Below are 21,442 nucleotides of genomic sequence, written 5' to 3' on the forward strand. Positions count from 1 at the left end.
ATGACTGACTGATGTGAGTGCATTTCAAGCACGACATACGCTTTCTCGGCTCCTGTCGCCATTTTGTCTCACTGCGCTCTCGAGCGCTCTGGCGGCAGAAACCTGAAGTGCGGCTTCAGCCGAACAAAACTTTATGAGTTTTTCTACGCATCTGTAGTGTGTCGTGACCATATGTCGATGAATGGAGCTACAGTGAACTTATGAAATCGCTTCAATCATTTGTAATAGCCCTGTACTTACAATAAATCGGCACGTGGGGATGGGGATAGCCATCTAACTACCGCGTTATTCCTTATATGTCACCGTTCCATCGTAAATACGTGGGGCGTTCAGTAAGAAATGCAAAACATTTTTTCTGGACCAGTTTCGTTTGAAAAAAATGCGGAATTTGTTGTGGGACGTCATGGAATATTCCCGCTTTGCCCCTATAGTTTCATGAAGTGCCGATAGATGGTGACGCTATACTTAGCCTTCAAAATGGCGTCTGTAACGGTGCGTTCAAGCAGAGATCTGTCCTTGAGTTTCTTTTGGCGGAAAACCAGAGCAGCGCAGATATTCATAGGCGCTTTCAGAATGTCTACGGAGACCTGGCAGTCAACAAAAGCACGGCGAGTCGTTGGGCGATGTGTCTTGTCATCATCACAAGGTCGCGCAATCCTGTCAGATCTCCTGCGTACCAGTTACTCGCACTCGGCTGTGACTCCTGTAATATTGGAAAGTGCAGGAACTCTCATTCAAGATGATCAACAGATAACAGTCAAACGCCTCGCTGCACAACTGGTCTTCTCTGTTCTTAGTGCTGACGCACTCGTTTCTGTATGGTGTCTTTTGTAGCCCTTTCTCCACGTCCCTGCTTTTAGCTGTCTTCTCTTACATCAATTGGGATTGATGTAAAGTCGTTTTTTAACTCCTCTCTGTCTTCGTGATCAGTAGTTTTGACTTGGGCGCATATGACCCCAGTTGTTTTTGTGCCCCAGAATAAAACAAACAAACTCGTCCATCAGTTGGGATACTCAGAGGTGTGTAGCCGCTGTGTTTCTTGCCACTTAACAGAGGACCATAAAGACCAACGAACGATCATCCGCGTGGCATTGCCCGGGTGTTTCGAGGTTGATCGTGACAATTTTTTGTTGAACATCGTCGCAGGTGTTGGAATATAGGTTCATCACTTCGAATCGGAAACAAAATGGCAGACCATGGAGTGGCACCACACCATCTCTTCTCCGAAGAAAAATTACAAAGCCGCACTCTCAACCAGTACAGTCATGGCGACGGTATGTCCGCCTCGACAGCTCAGTGATCAGCTGTCAGTGATCAGCGGAATGCATGGCAAAGGGGCTCGGATTCGACTCCCCACTGGGTGGACATTTTCTCCGCTCAGGGACTGGGTGTTGTGTTGTCTTCATCATCATATCCTCCCCATCCATACGAAAGTTGCCGAAGTGGCATCAACTAAAAAGACTTACACCAGACGACCGGTCTACCTGACGGGAGGAAGAAAGGATATTGCGGAGACATGGCTTAGCCACAGCCTGGGGGATGTTTCCAGAATTGAAGTTTCACTCTGCAGCGGAGTGTACGCTGATTGTGAAACTTCCTGACAGATTAAAACTGTTTGTCTCACCGAGACTCGAACTCGGGACCTTTGCCTTTCGCGGGCAAGTGCTCAACCAATTGAGCTACCCAAGCACGACTCACGACCCGTCCTCACGATTTTACTTCCGCCTGTACCTCGTCTCCTACCTTCCAAACTTCACAGAAGTTTTCCTACGAAACTTGCAGGACTAGCACTACTGGAAGAAAGGATATTGCGGAGATATGGCTTAGCCACAGCCTGGGGGATGTTCCCAGAGCCGTCCGGGGTGACCGAGCGGTTCTAGGCGCTACAGTCTGAAACCGCGCGACCCCTACGGTCGCAGGTTCGAATCCTGCCTCGGGCATGGATGTGTGTGATGTCCTTAGGTTAGTTAGGTTTAAGTAGTTCTAAGCTCTAGGGGACTGATGACCTCAGAAGTTAAGTCCCATAGTGCTCAGAGCTATTTGAACCATTTCTTGATGTTTCCAGAACGAAATTTTCACCCTGCAGCGGAGTGTACGCTGTTCAAGTCTCGGTCCGGCACATAGTTTTAATTTGTCAGGAAGTTCAAAACCAGCGTGTACTACGCTGAGAGTGAAAATTTCATTCTGGAAACATCCCCCAGGCTGTGGCTAAGCCACGTCTCCGCAATATCCTTTCTTCCAGTAGTGCTAGTCCTGCAAGTTTCGTGAGAGAACTTCTGTGAAGTTTGGAAGGTAGGCGACGAGGTACTGGCGGAATATAACTGTGAGGAGAGGTCGTGAGTCGCGCTTGGGTAGCTCAGTTGGTAGAGCACTTGCCCGCGAAAGGCAAAGGTCCCGAGTTCGAGTCTCGGTCCGGCAGATAGTTTTAATCTGCCAGGAAGTTTCAGCGTTAAACCTCCTTTCCCCTCCCCCCTCCACTTGACTGACCAAGTGCAAGAGGCTTGGAACTCGATCCCACATATTGACATCAGGCACCTGTTCAACACAAAGCATGCACATTTGCATGCTTGCTTCGAGTACCTAGACAAATGCATTCGCGAAATTTCATTAAACTCTCGCCCTCCGTCTGAACAGACCTCTAAAGGCTCAATGGTACTGACTTGACCGCTGTGTGAACCTCACCCAAAGACGTCGCTGGATGCGAGTATAGAGGGACATATGGTCGTCACATTGCTCTCCCGATCGTTGTCAGCTTCCGTGATCGAAGCCGCTACATTTGAGTCAAGTACCTCCTCAATTACTTTTGAGTCAAGTAGCTCCTCAATAAACTCACAAGGGCTGAGTGGACCCCGCTTGCCAACAGCGCTCGAAGACTTGAACGGTCACCCATCCATAGCGTAGCCGGCAGCCCTTGACTTTGTGATCTGACAGGAACCGGTGTTATAATTGTTATAATTATTTTTTAATATTGCGCTTTTTTCCGTCGGTGTGAATAAAAGAGAATGTGCCACAGGGAAGCCTTTCAAATTTCATTTGAAAATCTTAATTTTATGCTTAAATATTTGTTCTGTTGCTAGACTATTGAAAATGAAGACTGCAAAATAATGCGCACATTCCTATACAGTGATTAAACATGTGTTGTACTAGTGCAAATAGCTTTTCCATATACGGATGGAAGAATTGGAATTGCAAGACGGTTGGAGGTTCACAAACTGACTCTATAGTTAATTCTGACAGCCCTTTACCTGTCCAAAGAATATTCTTTGTGAATGGGCAGCGGTGTTTCGGAATATGTCACTTTGTACAGTAGAGTGGAAATATACAAACCGCATAAGCCTTTGCTTTTCAGTTATAGAAAGTGGAGATGATTCGTATTTATTATAGTATAGATCGCAACATTTAGTCTCTGCATGAGATCCTAAATATGATACTGTTAAGAGTGCTTTTCATCTACTTTCAGTCCCAGAATTTGAAAATATTCGCTTTCACTGTTTATTTGATACCTTATTTGCTAAATCATTTACATTACATTCCCACGTCTTTCACAGTGATGCTTTTGTCATCTGCATTCGCTGGAAACAGAGCTTATGCTTTATTTTTAATTCTCTCGATGCAGTGCCGAAAGTGGTTTAATTTATAGATTGATTTCCCCACACGTTGAGATGGCATTGCGCAAGCTAAAACTGTTTATGACAGCTATATTTGCACAGAATGTCAGTTAACCGAATAGAGGACTGTTTTATTTGGTCTACACTTGTTCCCTGGCCGTCGAGAAGTCTCACTTCCTTCCGTAAATTGATGATTTAGTACAACTGCTTAATTCTCGCGGCTGGCGGAAGCGTCCTTGGCGGAACAGCTGATCCGCCCGTGAGACTACGCTATTGATTGAAAGACATTTTTACGTTGCAATAAGTATATAATCGTAGATTAATGCCTTTTCTATCCAGTCTGTAAATTGCTCGCCGATTTTTAGGACAAGTCTTCTGCGTTTGCGATAGCGATTATCAGAGCGTCGAGGTGCAGGAAACAGGATTTTTATTGATCGTTCAGTGCCGGGTGAGGGGAAACTCTCTACACGGCCTGACCTCTAACGTCCTTTCGCACTCCGCTAAAGGATTTCGAGACAGCTGCACAGCTCCACGTTAAGAAGGTAAGGCATCAGTTCCAGGAATTTGGCACTTGTGAAATACCCCACGTTATTTACAATTGTAATACAAGATTAATTGAGTTTTATTTTGCAGAAGGTCACAGTGTAATCAAATTCGGAACTCCGAAAAGGCTGTTTTTTCGTAAACTTGTGAAAAATAGTCAATATAAATGTCATGTAATGGCATTGACCGCATGCAAGACACTCCCTTTTCATCATTTCACTGTGCTATTCCGTTTTTGCTTGTTTCATTATTTCATTAACTTCCCCTTTGAAGTGCGCGTGATTTGACATTCGTTTAAACAGTTTTGACAGGCGAACATCTTTATAGCTAAAATCATTCTTGGTTGTTAAACGGAATGTGTGTAAACTTCTAAAGAGTTGTGACGTTTTAAAGCGAAATATTTTATAGTATAGGCGGGAAACACCAGAAGGTATCAAGTTGGAAGATAATATTGGCCTTTGTTATAATAGAATAAATTTTGCTTTTCGTATCCTCCAGAGTAAGGACACGGATACCAGGAATAACCGTTGTCCTTTAGTTCACACCTCGCTCACAGACTGTAAGAATGGATAACTAAATTAAAAGTTAACTGTTGCGTATAATTAGCTGCCGGTGTGTTAAGTAACATAATGTACCACTCAGCCGGCGTTCTAAACATCATAAGGGATACATCAGTCTAATTTGTAGGCGCTTGGGATCCCTGGTTTTCAGTTGTAGCTTAAAGGAATCTGGCGCAACGTACATTTTTAGTGCTTTGTGTGCAGGTAGGTTTGTGATTATTTGTCTCTCGTATTAAGACTCCAAAGTTTTCGAAGCAAATGCAAAGTTTGCTACAGGAATGGAGTTACATTAGCGGATAATATCTCCCCCTGATGCCCCATATAAAGCAATAAGTACACTGATATGTCATCGGTAGCTATACTGTGTGTCCAAAGATGCAGAACGTCCTGTCTGCGGTGACATTAGATATTATGTTGCATGTTGACAAACGTGCAGTCCTAATCAAGCTGTTCGTTTGTGAATTGATTTGATGGCCAGTAATTTATGAATTTCAGTAATAAGTAATAACTTTATTTCTGGACACATTATTTTCCTGCACTACTGTATAGTAAGCTTGACATTAGTGTTTGTGCAAGTGCATCAACAAAAAAAGATAAGCAGTATAAGATTCAAAGTTCTGGACAGTGATATTCATGAAATTTTAAACTAAGAAAAACAATGAAGTAGACATACTTTTACAGTCAGAATAGTTTTCTACTTTGGACACAGAATTCTGTAAGATAACACATTTCATATTTTCATTTCCTGGCGTGCTGTGGGATAATATTCTGGGGTAGCTGCTGACTTTATGCATAAAATAAAGTACAAGTAATTGAATCTGGCTGGGTCTCAAACATGTGAATCTTGGCAGGAATCTGTTTAAAACAGTTGGAAATATTGTCACTTGACAGTGTGTTGATACACTGGTAGTTTAACAGGCCATTGCAGTTTGAGAGTAATCAAGGAAATAAGATCTGCACTTCGGTGAATCTTAAATTCAGAACAAAAAGGAGTAAAATACAGTTGTAAAAATCTTTGATAGAGTGCTTATGCAAATGTCAGTCAACAGAAGTGTTTCCTAATGTAAACCAAAATTGTTTTAACTTGACTACCTGTCACAATAAAGAAACTCCTGACTAGGAATAACTAATTGGTTTATAATTAAATGGTTAGTTAGTAGCCATAAACATATTTTGTTAAAGTTATATGTGCCAAAAAATATTTATCATGAATATAATTAGTTGAGTATATAAGTACCACAACAAATGTTCCAGTGAGCAAAAACTTACGTACTACTGAGATGAAATGCTTTCATGTGACACCAAGCATAACTTCGAGTGGCACTGATGACCCAGTGAATTGTGTGTGTTAGACTGTTCGGAGTGAACTTCTGAGCTTCTATATTTAGACTAGGCCCAGAGCCCAATGCTCCGTGACTGGGAGTGTTGCCAGTCACTCAGGTAGCATTTTATGAGAAGGCCACTCCTTGCAGGGGGCCTTAACTTTGTAGTAGGTTGTTTCAAGGGCAGTGTATCACCTCTCATCCGTATTCAATTTTTCTTGCAGTCTGGTGCCTGTAGGTTGGTAAATCAAAGGAGAAGTATGGTTTGGTCAACTGTTTACGATACTGATAAGGTCAGTGTGGTAGTTTGATGGAAAAACAGCTGCATCACTTTATTCTGTTTGTATATTACGACCTTCACGGATGCGGCTTTTTAGTTCTCGCAGTTCCTGTAACATCTCTTCCCTGTAAAGTTTGGCACTAAAAGTATTTTTCTTTTTTGTAGAATTTTTTTCTTTATGAGCGCATGCTAAAAGCATAAGCTCGCCAGAATCTTTGTATACCGTAGATCGCCAAGTCTCCTCAGTTTTGTTATTTAGCTCACCCTTTTCACTTGCAAATAACACTTGTTGATGTGAATGTTACGTAAACATGCTGTAGCTTGTGCATTTCATTTTGTACAGTGACTATCTGCATGTTTTGTTCATTGTTTATAGTTTTTCTTATGAGCTGCAGCTTGTACTTAGTTTTGGAGAGCAGTTTTTAACATCACAAGAGACATTGTGCAGAACTGGTGTCTCTGTTCACATCGGTGTAATCAGCATATCGATTTCTGTTTTCCAGCTTTAATTTGCCTTAATTTTTCTTGCAGTTTAAACTTTGTAAGTATCTTTTGCACCTTTGCTTTGCATGTAGTTGGTTGATACCATTTAACTGACAGTGTGCTGCAAGAAGTTTTGCGAGCCAAGTGTGTAGTGCAGTCTGATTTGTATAGTCTTACTTTTCAGCAAATTTTGATTTGCTGAAAAGAATAAAGCTGATTTTGAGTCTCTTTAACTTTGAGGACTATTGTCATGGTCAGTGTAAATCACAGTAATGTTTCGCTTAAGCGTATGGTTTTTTATATTTTTTTTCTCAATAAGATTGAAGACTCAAGTAGGTGAGATTAGAACATATCTGAATGGTGGAGGTAAACTTCATTAATAGTATTCTATAGAATGTTTGGGAGAGGTTAGTATTTACATGAAAGAAAACTTGTGTAGTCTGGTAGTCTACTACAGTCATTTGATGTTCTGTTGGTCTTGTATTATATCTTTCAGGTTTTGTATAGGAATACATATGTCCTGATTAATTAAGAAGTTCATGCTGGTGCATTACCTTTTGTCACATGTTGTAATATTATAAATACCAAAACAGACATTGTAAACAAAAAGGAAAAGGAGAGTTTAAGAGCAATGGAAATATGCTTCAATATAATGTCTACTACATTAAGATTTAATACATATTGTTGGATAGAATCACCTGTGTTGGTTGTAATTATTACCTGTTTCTCATAATTTGTACATGTAAAATTACGTGACCAGACCAAGGTGCACATAAAAACCTGCGGTCTTGTTACTGACAATACTCATAAGACTCCTGCATGAAATTTTGTTTATTTATGAATCAAACTGTAGTTTGCCCATTGAGGAGTTAATACTGTCTAGAAAGTTACAAAAATACAACCATACCATTACATTGGCAATCTATGTATAGTTCCTTTGTTTTTATTTCTTTAAACAGAGGCTCAGATGTTTGCTTGCCTGAAACACAAACAATTAAGAATAGGTATTGCAGTCTGCTGTTGCTTCAGCAGTATAGCCTTTGTTGTGAGATAAATTATCTAAGCATTCAGATAGTAACTGAGAGGTTCCCCGGTATTTGCCGCAAAAATTGACATTTGCTGCAAAGAAGTGTTTTCTGTAAAAATTGGTCAAAAGTGTAATAAAACACTAGCTCTGAACCATTAGTATTAAGATAGGGGTGTTATGAAGGTTGTGATACTGCTGTTCTGCTTTGACTGGTATCATTATTGTTGACACTTTATTTTTATTTAGTTATGACAGTTGTGGTGACAAATTGCACTGTAGCATAGCCCGAGGTCTAGGTTAGGTTGGCTGATGATGGTTTGGTTGTGAGCAGCCGCGTGAGGGGATGTGGTGGTTAGCGCATAGGACTCACATTTGGGAGGACGACGGAACCCATTCCCCTCTGGCTGTTCAGATTTATGTTTTCCATGTTTGCCCTAAATCACTCCAGTCAAATACCAGAATTGTTCCTTTGAAAACGGTGTAGCCTGTTTCCTTCCCCATCATTTTATAATCAGTGTGCGCAGTCTCCATTGGCTGTGTTGTTGTGACATGAATTTAAATTTTCCTTCCTGCTTTTGTTTTTTGTCACTCATTCACTAAAGCCCCTATTTTTTTACTGTAGTCAGATATTTTAGAGTTTTTTAAAGGAATTAACAACATGATTAGACCTCAACAATACTTCATATTGTTGGGGGGTTTAGCTATGCTAGCTATAATTTGTGAATATATGAGGTCATAGTTAGCATAGTGGCTAAGTAGTGCTGGTGAATATATCCCTTGTTTCTAGTGTGATCAAGCAAAGCTAACAGGTTTTATATTATTCTTCAGTAGTTTGTAAGTTACATTTAAGTATGGCACTTCCTTGAAGTGAATTGTAGACAATAGAGGTTATAGGCTCTTAGATTTCTACTGGTTTCATTGCTGTTGACTCAATGGTAGTCCTCGTATCTTAGCATGGGATGGGTGTAATAGTGAAACTTAAGGTAAAGTGTTGCATCGAACTGATAGTAGTACTTCTTGTCTATTAGCAAGTTTTGTATTTACAATAGATGAATTAGAAATCTTTGTGGCGGACCTTTTGCATGCTCTCTTTTACTGTATTTCAGACAATGACAGACCAACCTAGTCATCTGCCAAAAATGCAGATGCAAGCAGCAGATGCAGTTAGCCACCTCGACCATATGTGCGCCCTCGACATTGACTCGAAGGCTTCATATGTTCGTCTCTCTGGCATCATTTGTACGATTGGTAAGTTTCACTCTCATCCGTAAAATATAGCCATTGCACATGTCAACCTGCCAACACCTAAATGTGTCTTCAGAAATTTGCTTTTCTTGTAGGTTTTTTGTGGTTTTGTTTGCAGGCATTAAAATCATTCTTTTTCCAATGTCTTGAAGAGGAGCAGCTACTGAAGGCTGATAATTCATTTTTTAAACAGGGGTAAAAGAGGTACCTTTACAGATTAAAAAAAAAATCTGCCAGGAATAGAGAAAAAGCCGGAATGAAATTTTCGGGACTAGTGCAGCAGGGGATACAACCCGTCGGCTTTGGACAATGACGTCACAAGTGGCCAATCGAGAAGCGATTCTTCTTAGTGTTGTAGCTCCCTTCAGTGGCTGATAAGTGTTTTTTGGCTTTTTAAAAAAAAATCTCACGAGATAGAATAAACAGATCCACTTTATTAAGCAATCAGTAAAAAAACGAAACTGAAACATAACAGCAAAAGCGAAAATGGTAAACTGCTTTCTGGCGACTTGTGACGTCATTGTCCAAAGCCGACAGGTTGTATCCCCTGCTACACTAGACCCAAATTTTCACTCTGCAGCGGAGTGTGTGCTGATATGAAACTTCCTGGCAGCTTTAATCTGTCAGGAAGTTTGAGAGAGAGAGAGAGAGAGAGAGAGAGAGAGAGAGAGAGAGAGAGCTCTTAAACCAGTGAAAGCAACAGTGATTTGTACATACACTAAAGGGGAGGGTTTCTCAACCACACACATCCAGGGTTTGGTTCGGAGGGGGGGGGGGGGGGGGGGGGAGTACATGGTGTGTTACTCTTTCCCTGCTCACAACTTGCCATTGACCTAGTTTTAACAGACAGCAGATACCTACTATTTATAACAGTAAGATATATAGGATATCAATGAAATAATACATTTTTGAAAATACAAGGTGTGTTCAAAAGGTACGGTGACTTTATATTTTTATGAAAAAATATTCATTTATTCATCAATATTTGTGTTGTCCTCTTCACATTAATCCCCCTCAGATACTTTATACTTGTGCCAACACTTCTTCCAATCCTTGAAGCACTTCTCATAAGTACTTTTTTGTACAGCCTTGGGTACTTCCTGAGATGCAATTTTTATTTGTTGAAAACCTTCGTCCTTTTGTATGTCTCTCTAGTTTTGGGAACAGGAAAAAGTTACAGGGGGGGGGGGGGGGGGCGGCAAGTCCAGTTAATATTGTGGCTGAGGCATGATTGTTGTATTGTTTGTGGCCAAAAAATCTCTCACAAGCTACGACGAATGAGCAGGTGCATTGTTGTGATGCAAAAGACATGAATTGTTTTTCCACAATTCCGGATATTTTTTTTATGTTTTATTTTTTATTTATTTGTGTGTGTGTGTGTTGCTTCTCACAGATGGTGCATAATGCCAGGGTAATACTCCTTACTGACCATACAACCTTGAGGCAAAAATTAATGATGCACTACGCACAGTAATTGAGAGAAGAAAAAAAAATGAGAAAAACTTTGACATTTGATCGAACTTGGCATACTTCTTTTGGTTTTGGCTTTCCGGGATGCTTCCATTGGGACGATTGGGCTTTGGTTTGTACGTCATAACCGTAAACACATGTTTTGTCACCAGTTATGACCCTTTTGAGCAAATCAGGATCGTCATTGATGTCATTCAAGAGCTCCTGAGCGATGGTCATGCGACAGTTGTTGTGATAAAAATTGCAAAGTTTTGGAACAAACTTTGCTGGCACAGGTCTCGTGCCCAGACCTTTTAAAAAAATTACATGACACTAGCTGACTGATATACCAACATCCTCAGTAATGTCTCTTACGGTAATTTGACTATTTTCCAAAACAATTTTCTTCACTGCTTCGACTTTATGATCTGTTGTTGGTGTGCTGAGCCGTCCAGAGCGAGGTTCATCATTGGCATCATCTTGACCATCTTGGAAGAGCTTGTACCACTTGTAAACATTTTTTGTATTATAGAGCAGATTCGCCGCATGCCACTGTCAACATTTCAAGCATTTCGAGCACTTGATTCCATTTTTCACACAAAATTTGATGAAAATTCTTTGCTCTAATTTTTTTATAATAATTGAAAATTTCTGAGCACACTAAAACATGTCTAACCTTTCTATCTGGCAAAAAAAGAAAAGGAAATATGCTGTACACTTTAAACTGTGAACATATGTTCAGGACGTGTACCAACATAACAAAAAAGACCGATAATTGAATCTACGTTGCCCACGCAATTTGAAAAGTCATCTTACTTTTTGAACAGCCCTCACATATTGTTATTGGATATGGAAGAGATCGCCTGGCCAAGTAGTGGGAGAACACACATACGAAAGTATAGAAATTTGCAAGCTTCAAGCCCATGGCTCCTCCTTCTGGCAGAAGAGTTGAAGGGGAAGAAAGAAGGACAAAGGAAAAGGACTTGTCTGGTTTAAGGAATGAGCAGAGTTTGTTAAAGTTGGCCAGAACCCTGGGTCATGGGAGACTTGCCAGATGGGTTAGAAGGAAAGACAGATTGTTGGGAACTGCTCTGGGTCATATTTGGAAATCAGAGAGCTTAAAGATAGGATAATAAGCAAGACACTGATTATTGACAAAATATTGTGCAGAAAGCTAAGCACATTATATGTGTTAGAGATAGAGGATTGGAAGAAATTCTGGTCAGAAAATAAGATATAGAAAACTAAAAGGGATTGAAGAAAGGAGTAGTTACTGATAAGAAATGCTGAGAACAAAGAATTTAATGTAAATTAGTGTGTTGCCAGCATACACCTTCTGTGTCCATTCATCCTGACTGATAACTTGGTGGTAGTCGTACCAGTGCAAAAGGCCAAACAGTGTTTACATAACAGCTGGTACATGACAGATTCCACAGGTGGCTCTCCTTCGGAAATTATATGTTTTGCCAGTTTTGGCGCTGGCATGATATCGGTGGTGGTAGGAGGGTCCATAGGGCGAGTATTGGAGCAAAGAATTACAGGGGTAGAAACCAAAGGGTAGGGAAATGGCCACAGGAGCAGCATAGGATCTGACCAGGTCTGGTGTAAAAATATCGGACAGAATGGACATCATTTCATTCATTTGTAAAGTACAGAGTAAGCCAAATACAACTGGTCTAGAAATATTTAGAATAGCATTAAAGCAATATTTTCTGGTATTAAAACCATTTTTGGATAGGTACAGTTTTATTTAGTACAGAACCCATTTCATGCCATTTGCCACAAAGTTTTGCGTTGCAGCCTTTGTTGGTTTTTCTTGCTTTGGGAAAGTCAGTCTTCCTGACTGGCACATCTTCCCCCCTTCTCTCTGGCCTTACTGAACTCCCTGTTTTGCCATATTCCAAATGTGTGAGCTCTTAACTTGTCAGAATTGCTGCTTTCAGTAGGGTTCCTCACCCTATGAATGGGCACCTTTTCATGGCTGCAAACCAATTCATGTGAGGCAGACCTCGGGAAAGCAACTGGAAATAAACTGACGAGCCAAAACATTATGACCACATGCTTAATAGCTTGTTTGTCCGTCTTTCGAATGAAACACACAACTACAGCATATCGGGGATCAAACAGTTTGTTGGTAGGTTTGTGGAGGTATGTGGCATTAGACTTCTACCTGCAGGTTATGTAATTCATGTAAATAATGTGCTGTTGACTAGCAGTCAGCGTCAGTTGGTGCTAAGATGGCGACCGCTCAACAGAAAGCTTTTTGTGTTATTGAGTACGGCAGAAGTGAATCGACGACAGTTGTTCAGCGTGCATTTCGAACGAAGTATGGTGTTAAACCTCCTGATAGGTGGTGTATTAAATGTTGGTATAAACAGTTTACAGAGAATGGGTGTTTGTGCAAAGGGAAAAGTTCTGGACGGCCGAGAACGAGTGATGAAAATGTAACACGCATCCAGCAAGCATTTGTTTGCAGCCCAGGAAAATCGACTCGCAGAGCTAGCAGAGAGCTGCAAATTCCACAATCAACTGTATGGAGAGTCCTACGAAAAAGGTTAGTTATGAAACCTTATCGTCTGAAATTGGTTCAAGCACTGTCTGCAGCTGATAAGATTAAAAGAATCGATTTCTGTGATTTTATCTTTGCTCAAATGGAAACAGATGAATCTTTCGTTTCAAAGATTGTGTTTAGTGATGAAGCAACTTCCCACACTAACGGGAAAGTCAACCGTCACAATGTCTGTATATGGGGCACTGAGAATCCGCGGGAAACAACTCAGTATGAACGTGACTCGCCTCAGGTGAACGTTTTCTATGCCATTTCAGCCAATAAAGTTTTTGGTCCCTTTTTCTTCGAAGGTGCTACTGTAACTGGACTACAGTATCTGGAGATGTTAGAGAATTGGCTGTTCCCTCAGCTCGAACAAGAAGCACAACAATTCATATTTCAGCAGGATGGAGCGCCACCACATTGGCACTTATCTGTCCGTAACTACCTGAACGTCACCTACCCGAGGCGATGGATCGGCCGCCAGGCAGCCCGTGACAGAGCACTTCATCACTGGCCTCCAAGAAGCCCTGATCTTACCCCCTGCGATTTTTTTCTTATGGGGGTATGTTAAGGATATGGTGTTTCGGCCACCTCTCCCAGCCACCATTGATGATTTGAAACGAGAAATAACAGCAGCTATCCAAACTGTTACGCCTGATATGCTACAGAGAGTGTGGAACGAGCTGGAGTACCGGGTTGATATTGCTCGTGTGTCTGGAGGGGGCCATATTGAACATCTCTGAACTTTTTTTTGAGTGAAACAAAACCTTTTTAAATACTCTTTGTAATGATGTATAACAGAAGGTTATATTATGTTTCTTTCATTAAATACACATTTTTAAAGTTGTGGTATTCTTTTTGAATCACCCTGTACTGCTCGCACCAGCCTGTGTCTGTGGTGAACTACACATTTCAAGCTGCCGTTCACCTTGATGACGGCGTTTGTAGAGATGGCCAGTGACCTAATGTAGCAAAAATGTGATTCATCTGAAGAGCCGACACATTTCCATTGATTGACACTCAAATTCCCATGATCCCGTGCCTGCTGCAGTTGTAACTGATGTCATTGGGTCAACATGTGAACATATAGGGCTGTTCAACAATGCACAATGAATGGTGTGTGCTGTAACACTCATGTGTGCCCCAGCATTGTGCTCTTTTGGCAGAGATGTGACAGATCATCATCTATCCTACTTTACAAGAGCAAACAAGCCTCTGAGTCCCACGTTGTGTGAAGAGTCATGGACATCCATCCATTTAGTGCAGGCTGTTCCAACTGAGCTCCAGGGAGCCGGAGCGCTCACTGCGGCAGCTCGGAGCCCGCGTGGAGGGGGAAAGCGAACTCACTGCCCCCTGGCCGCATGCAGCCGCAATAATCCATGCTCAATGACAGCTATGACTAGCCGCGGGAGCTCTGTACCTCTATTGGAGGATACCTTTCTATTCATTGAGAGGGATGGTCGACCGCAGTGTTTTGTATGTCATAAAGTATTTAATTCTGCGAAGAGGTACAATATACAGAATTAAATACAGTCAGGTAGAAGGTGTTGCACGCAGAGAACTGGTAGCCAGGCTTAAGAATGACATACCAGTAGACGTATGTTTAAAAACGGATTCGTAATTCGGAGGGTATCAAAACGTGCAACATAGTTTGTGTTCTGTAATGCACCAAGAGGTACTGTGTGCTGAAACAGTAGAGCTAGGTGGCGTAATGAAAGATGTCACGAACTGTGTGAATTTTGTGCGTCGTCAAAGGATTCCTGAAAGATGTGGAAGCAGAGTATGGGGATATATCTTACCACAGTACAGTTCATTGGTTGAGTCGGGGAAAAGTTCTTGATGTTTTCTTTGCCATTAGTGAGGAAATACCCATTTTCTCGAAATGAAAGGGGAAGAAATTCGTTGTCTGAAAGATATAAAATGGATATCCGACCTGGCGTTCCTAGGTGACATAACTATGCATCTGAATAATTTAAATCTGTCATTGCAGGGCAAAGGGCAGCTAATCGTTGACATGCACGACCAGATCAAAGTGTTCATGGAAAAGTTACGTTTATTTGAGAGACAGATGAGTAAAGGACATCTAACGTTCTTCAATCATCTCGCTTCTTTAAAACTACCTGATGGTACTACTTTCGGCGATTACCAAACAAAGTTAAAGCAGCTCATCACGTCGTTTGAAACACGATTCCGAGACCTCACTAGTTTGGAAAATGGAACTTAAGGTATTCAGCACTCCTTTTTCAGTTTCTACCGATGACTTGTCATCGTCGCTTCAATTGGAGATTATTGATTTGCAAAATTCAACTTTGTTGAAAGAGAGGTACTACATCACGTTGTATTTGTCACGATGGTAATGTTCATTACAGATAAAACATTTCCCAAACTTCACAACAATGCCGCTCAGATCATGTGCATGTTTGGATTTACGTTTTGATGTGAGCAGCTTTACTGAGCAATGAAAACGGTTATAGAGTAAGGAACGATCGCTTCTTCAGGATGCAACAATGAAGGCCATCCTCCGCATTAACGCTGCGAACACTTTGACGCCTGATATTTCCGATCTTGCAATGAAAAGAAAATTTCAAACTACAGAGGCCCAATAAATTTAGTATGCAATTTCTTGTAAAACATTTGTTTCTTATTTATTTCCTGAGATCGTATTTCCTGGTGTAGCACGTCACCACGTCTTAGCAGCTAAGAGTGTGAGGTTTTCGATCTTGTAAAACGCAGCTGGCAGATCAAAACCCTTGCCTTGCCGCCTGCCTCAGCCAGCCGTACCACGTGCCGGCCCACTTGACTGGTCACAGCGAGCGACGCGGCTCCCTGGAGCAGGGAGCACTCCGCGGCACACAGCAGAGCCCACGAGCTGGAACAGCCTGATTTAGTGCCTAGTGGTAGTTTCACTGTCCTTCTACCTCTTTCTGTAGATGCTCATGATGGTAAATGTGAACATGCAACCACCTTTGCCATTTTTGAGATACTTGTTCCCAGGCTCCTCTACGTATTAATAATCTGCCCTTTGTCAAAGGTGTCTATCTCAATGGGTTTCCTATTTGCAGCCCATAACTTCAGTAGGATGATCCCCCAACTGTGTGCCCTGTTTACATACTTTTGTTAACACGTCACGTGGCTGCAAGGCCGCCATGTGGCATTGAACGTTGTGATGGGAGTGGTCATAATGTTTTGGATTATCAGTGTATATCCTATATTAGGAGGCTTGTAAGTTTTTACAGTTTCTTGACTTTCTCAAGACTATCCGCTACTTTCTTTGAAACTTAGCTGCAAAATTTGCAGATGTAAATTTGAAAAATATGTAAAAATCTGCCAACCGGTTGCATAGATTTCCTATATACCTTGACCAGGTTTCGTCACCTCTAAGGGCGATTTCATCAGAAGGTAGGGTAATTACCTAAAATGAATATGTCAGATTAAATATCTTATCTAATAAAAGTTTAGATTAATTTAAATGCATGTAAAACAAATACTACTTACATGAAGAACATATCGTCAAAGATGTACAGCGATTTAAGAGCTGAGTTGCTCAAGTCATACATTAAAATATGAGACATAATGTTCTTCAAAAAGTCAAACATTAAAACATAAGTAATACCGGTGTGGTGTGAGGAGACTGAATGTCTGGCAACTAGTCACGCTGCCAAGTAAACGTAATGTAGGGCGCGGGCCACTTGTAACGTGAGCAAAACAATTTTTATATATTACACATTTTCTGAAGTAAATCATATGTATAGCCAATATAGCTTTTAACAAAAATTAATTTTACAAATTGAGTAACATTTATAAATGAGCTTCAAATGGGATAAAATAGTACAGTTTGCTACGTTTTACGTAGCACAGGTAGAACCAGAGTTAAATAAGACTGGAATTACATACATAATGAAGAACATCAGTTCACATTATATGACACAAAATTTGAAAGAAAGCTTGCATAAGTAAGGCACAGAGTTCATCTGGTGTATTAGTAATGAGTGTAACTTAACAGTGGTAAAATAAGGTTTCTAAAAAGGAGGAGAGAACCTGGATTATAAGTATCATAAAACTGAGAGCACTGGTTTAAAAGCATTAAAGAAATTTCTATTTTTCAACTGTACTTGTTCATTCAACATGTCATCTTTATTTGGTGTGTGCCTAAAAATTTCAAGTTCTTCCAAGACATCAAGTTTTCTCCCTTTCCTTTCTCTATGCAGAATTGTCATTTCATTTAATTCTTTGGGGTTATGCTCTGTTATGAAAAGATGTTCTGCAAATGTTGAATTGTGCACTTTAGTGCCTTTTTTTTGCCTAAAAGATGTTCTTTGTATCTTAAGTTAAAAGCTCTGCCTGTCTGTCCAATATAAAATGCTGGACATGTATTACGGGTATATAGGAAATCCATGCAACCGGTTGGCAGATTTTTACATATTTTTTCAAATTTGTGTATATGGTTACTGCAAACGTCAGCCATGTTCAAAGTTGCAAATGTAAAATTTTTGTATAAAATGTTGATTGGTGGTTGAGGTTGTCATGACCTCAGTGACAAGCATACCACACACCGCTTGGCTCTGCATTTGGGTGAAGTAATGTAGAAATAATGTACACTATATGATCAAAAGTGTCCAGATACTTGACTGAAAATGACTTAAAAGTTCGTGGCGCCCTCCATCAGTAATCGTGGAATTTAGTATGGTGTTGGCCCACCCATAGCCTTGATGACAGCTTCCACTCTCGGAGGCATACTTTCACATAGGTGCTGGAAGGTTTCTTGGGGAATGGCAGCCCATTCTTCACGGAGTGCTGCACTGAGGAGAGGTATCGATGTCGCTCAGTGAGGCTGGCACGAAGTCGGAGTTCCAAAACATCCCAAAGGTGTTCTATACGATTCAGGTCAGGACTCTGTGCAGGCCAATCCATTACAGGGATGTTTCTGTCACGTAACCACTCCGCCACAGGCCGTACATTATGACCAGGTGCTTGATCGTGTAGAAAGATGCAATCACCATTGTCAAATTGCCCCCTCCGTGAAAAACATTACCACACTATAACACCACTGCCTTTGAATTTTAGTAGTAGCACTACACACGCTGGCAGATGACGTTCACCGGGCATTCGCCATACCCGTACCCTGCCATCGGATCGCCACATTGTGTACTGTGATTCATCACTAGACACAAACATTTTTCCACTGTTCAGTTGTCCGATGTTTATGCTCCTTACACCAAGCGTGGTGTTGTTTGCCAATTACCGGTGTGGTGTGTAGCTTATGAGCAGCCACTTGACCATGAAATCCAAGTTTTCTCACCTCCAACCCACCTGTTATAGTACTTGCAGTGGCTCCTGATGCAGTTTAGAATTTGTGTGTGATGGTCTGGATAGATGTCTGCCTATTACACATTACGACCTTCGTCAGCTGTCGGTCGTCCATGAGTCAACAGACGAGGTCGGCCTGTACACTAACGTGATGTACATGTCCCTTCATTGTTACATCAGAAACAGTGCACCTAGGAATGTTTAGGGGTGTGGAAGTCTCGCATACAGACACAGACGTATGACACAAGTGACACAGTCATCTGACCACCTTTGAAGTCTGATACTTTCGTGGAGTGCCCCATTCTGCTCTCTCACGATGTGTAATGACTACTGAGGTTGCTGATATCGAGTACCTGACAGTATGTGGCAGCACAATACACCTAATATGAAAACGGTATGTTTTTGGGTGTGTCCGGATACTTTTGGTCACATAGTGTAAGATTAATAGCAGGAAAGCAAAGCTGTGACAACATGAAGGTTGGTTTGAGCACCACAGTGCTTTGGTAGGAATGGTCCTACTAGAAGTGATGTGCGGTTGTATTCCTTAAGTGTCCGAACTGTCTTACCAAGCATGTTATAAGGGACCTACAGTTTAATGTCGACTCCAAACCATGGTTGAACTTGGGAGTCGAACATGTGACTTTGGATTTGTGCTCTGGCTCTTTACCACTGAGCCACCGAGACCAATAGTATACTCAGGTTCAGAAAAAAATAGAGCACTTCGAACCACTTAACCCCTTACTGCATGATATTTTTTTTTATTTTTCTGAAAAAAATGTTACATGTTATGTTCGGTGTTCTGATTTCATAAAAAATACTTAAAAAATTCTAAATCTTATGTAGGGGCGGTTATTTTAGAATTAAGGGCTTGTGACATGTATGGGACAGCATGCAGTAATGACTAATACCATGTGATACTAGTTTTGGGATTGATGATGCACAATGTGGAAAATATACACTAAGATAAGTACATGAACTAGCAGAACTGTATTTATATAAAACAATTACACTTTCTATTCATTAAAATACACATATTTTGAGAAAATAACACAAATCCTGTCTGCAAGAGGAATGCTTTCAAGGTCACAATCATCAGTAGACAAAATCTCACTGTTGTCTTCTGTTTCTGACTCAGTTTCTGATATCACAGTACTTTTATTTTTTGTATTATAACTCTTAGGCCTAATATCATCATCACTGTCTGATTCCGAACAGAAAACAAGATGTCCATTTTGCAAGTATTTTTCCACGGACAAAGTTTCGTCATCTGACATATCAGGATCCTCACTAGCATTTCCGTCCTCTATAACTCTTATTGCGGCCGAAGAGCCATAAAACTTTCTTACGTTCATTGCAGTGACAGAGCTGAAATGAAAGAAAACGAACTGCTATATGTTAGTAGGAAAGGTTAGGTTATTGTTCAATTTTTACTCGACGCTTTCTAGGCTGCATGTAGTGCCATACCCGTCGCAGACCTGTTTTTCAATATTATATGTATTCTAATGTACAAATATATAACTTACCACTTTATAACTGTCCACAGATGTCCTTTTCCCTCTGCAAATAATATAAATACTGAAATCAATCGTTTACTGTATCTGATGCAACTGTTTGTGTGACCAAACTTGGATGTAAACAGCTAGCAACACAAAGCAAAGATTCATAACACGTAATTCCTTACTCTCCCAACAGATGGCATACACTACTTGCACAGCTGCTCTCGACTGTGTGCCATATCTGTCCCAACATGCAGTTTGGAAATATATTCTCAGATATGAGATAGACAAAGAGAAAAGTGGTATGTGCCATATCTGGCACAGTATGCGGTAAGGGGTTAAGGATTAGGTGTTCATATTCACAGGCCGTATACATTAGTATGTTCTACAGAAATGATGAGCATTTCGGTCACCTCGGTTCAGCATGTGTCCCTCTGCCTAGTAGACACAGGGTCCGCCATGGGTCCTGAAACTTGTACCATGCGTGATAGCATAGATGCACATAAGGTGTGAGTGGCGTCCTGTGGTATAACCATCAGTGCTGAATGCATCTGGTTCCGAAGTTCATCTATGGCGGTCGGCATTGGGTCACAGTGCTGAACCTGTCATTTCGCCATATCCCACATATTTTCGACTGGGGACAAGTCTGGTGACCTGGCAGACCAGCAGAAAGGGCTGACATCCTGTGACACCAAGAAGACAACAGTTCACGCAGCGACATGTGGTCGTGCGTTGTCTTGCTGAAAAATGGTGCCTGGGGTGTTGTGTGGAAAGGGTATGGCTACAGGTCACAGGATGTCATTCACATAGGTTACAATGCCCTGGACATGGACCAGCTGTGAATTGTGGTACATAGAGAACAAGGGTGGTCCTGTCACAAATTCCTCGGGTTCTCAAAGTTCGTACCAGGGAAGGCCAGTGGTAGACTTTGGTTTATTGAGGGAATTTTAGAGGAGTGTAGCTCGCCTATAAAGGAGTACGTATAGAACATTAGTGCAAATAGTTATTGACTACCGCTCGAGTGTTCGGCATCTTCACCAGATCACATTAAAGGAAGACATGAAAGCAAGTAGGAGGAATGTACAAGATTTTTTACCAGTCAGTTCAGTCTACATGCCGTAATTATGGAGATGATTCACGAACTGAGATGGGAAACCCTAGAGGGAATACAAAATTTTTTGCAACATGCTAAGAAGAAAATTGAGAACTGGCATCTAGGGCAGAGTGCAGACACTAAACTGCTGCCAGTGTGCATTTAATGTAAGGACTGCAAAGACAAGAGAAATTAGGGTCGTATGGAGATGTACAGGGCTATTACAAATGACTGAAGCGATTTCATAAATTCACTGTAGCTCCATTCATTGACATATGGTCACGACACACTACAGATACGTAGAAAAACTCAAAGTTTTGTTTGGCAGAAGCTGCACTTCAGGTTTCTGCCGGCACAGCGCTCAAGAGCGCAGTGAGACAAAATGGCGACAGGAGCCGAGAAAGCGTATGTCGTGCTTGAAATGCACTCACATCAGTCAGTCATAACAGTGCAACGACACTTCAGGACGAAGTTCAAC

At 41.2% G+C, this 21,442-nt stretch overlaps 1 protein-coding gene and 1 long non-coding RNA gene across 5 annotated transcripts in view; one reads left to right on the forward strand and one right to left on the reverse strand.

Moving 5' to 3' along the window:
- LOC126428221 (uncharacterized) overlaps positions 1-6,114 on the reverse strand; it is a 33,412-nt gene extending 27,298 nt beyond the window's left edge. Inside the window, exon 1 of the long non-coding RNA XR_007576796.1 lies at positions 5,981-6,114. This is a non-coding gene — a long non-coding RNA (uncharacterized LOC126428221). The remainder of the gene's footprint in view (positions 1-5,980) is intronic.
- LOC126428217 (pyruvate kinase-like) overlaps positions 1-21,442 on the forward strand; it is a 141,328-nt gene that overhangs the window by 70,464 nt on the left and 49,422 nt on the right. Inside the window, exons 1-3 of one of the 4 annotated variants that reach the window (XM_050090134.1) lie at positions 4,071-4,150; positions 6,258-6,326; positions 8,930-9,071. In XM_050090134.1, coding sequence (XP_049946091.1) covers positions 6,294-6,326; positions 8,930-9,071 — 175 coding nt within the window. In that variant the 5' untranslated portion in view covers positions 4,071-4,150; positions 6,258-6,293. Of the gene's footprint in view, positions 1-4,052; positions 4,151-6,140; positions 6,327-8,929; positions 9,072-21,442 lie in introns of those variants that run through there. The other 3 variants (XM_050090136.1, XM_050090133.1, XM_050090135.1) reach the window with 3 other exon arrangements.

Source organism: Schistocerca serialis, chromosome 12 (assembly GCF_023864345.2).
Source record: "Schistocerca serialis cubense isolate TAMUIC-IGC-003099 chromosome 12, iqSchSeri2.2, whole genome shotgun sequence".
NCBI lineage: Eukaryota > Metazoa > Arthropoda > Insecta > Orthoptera > Acrididae > Schistocerca > Schistocerca serialis.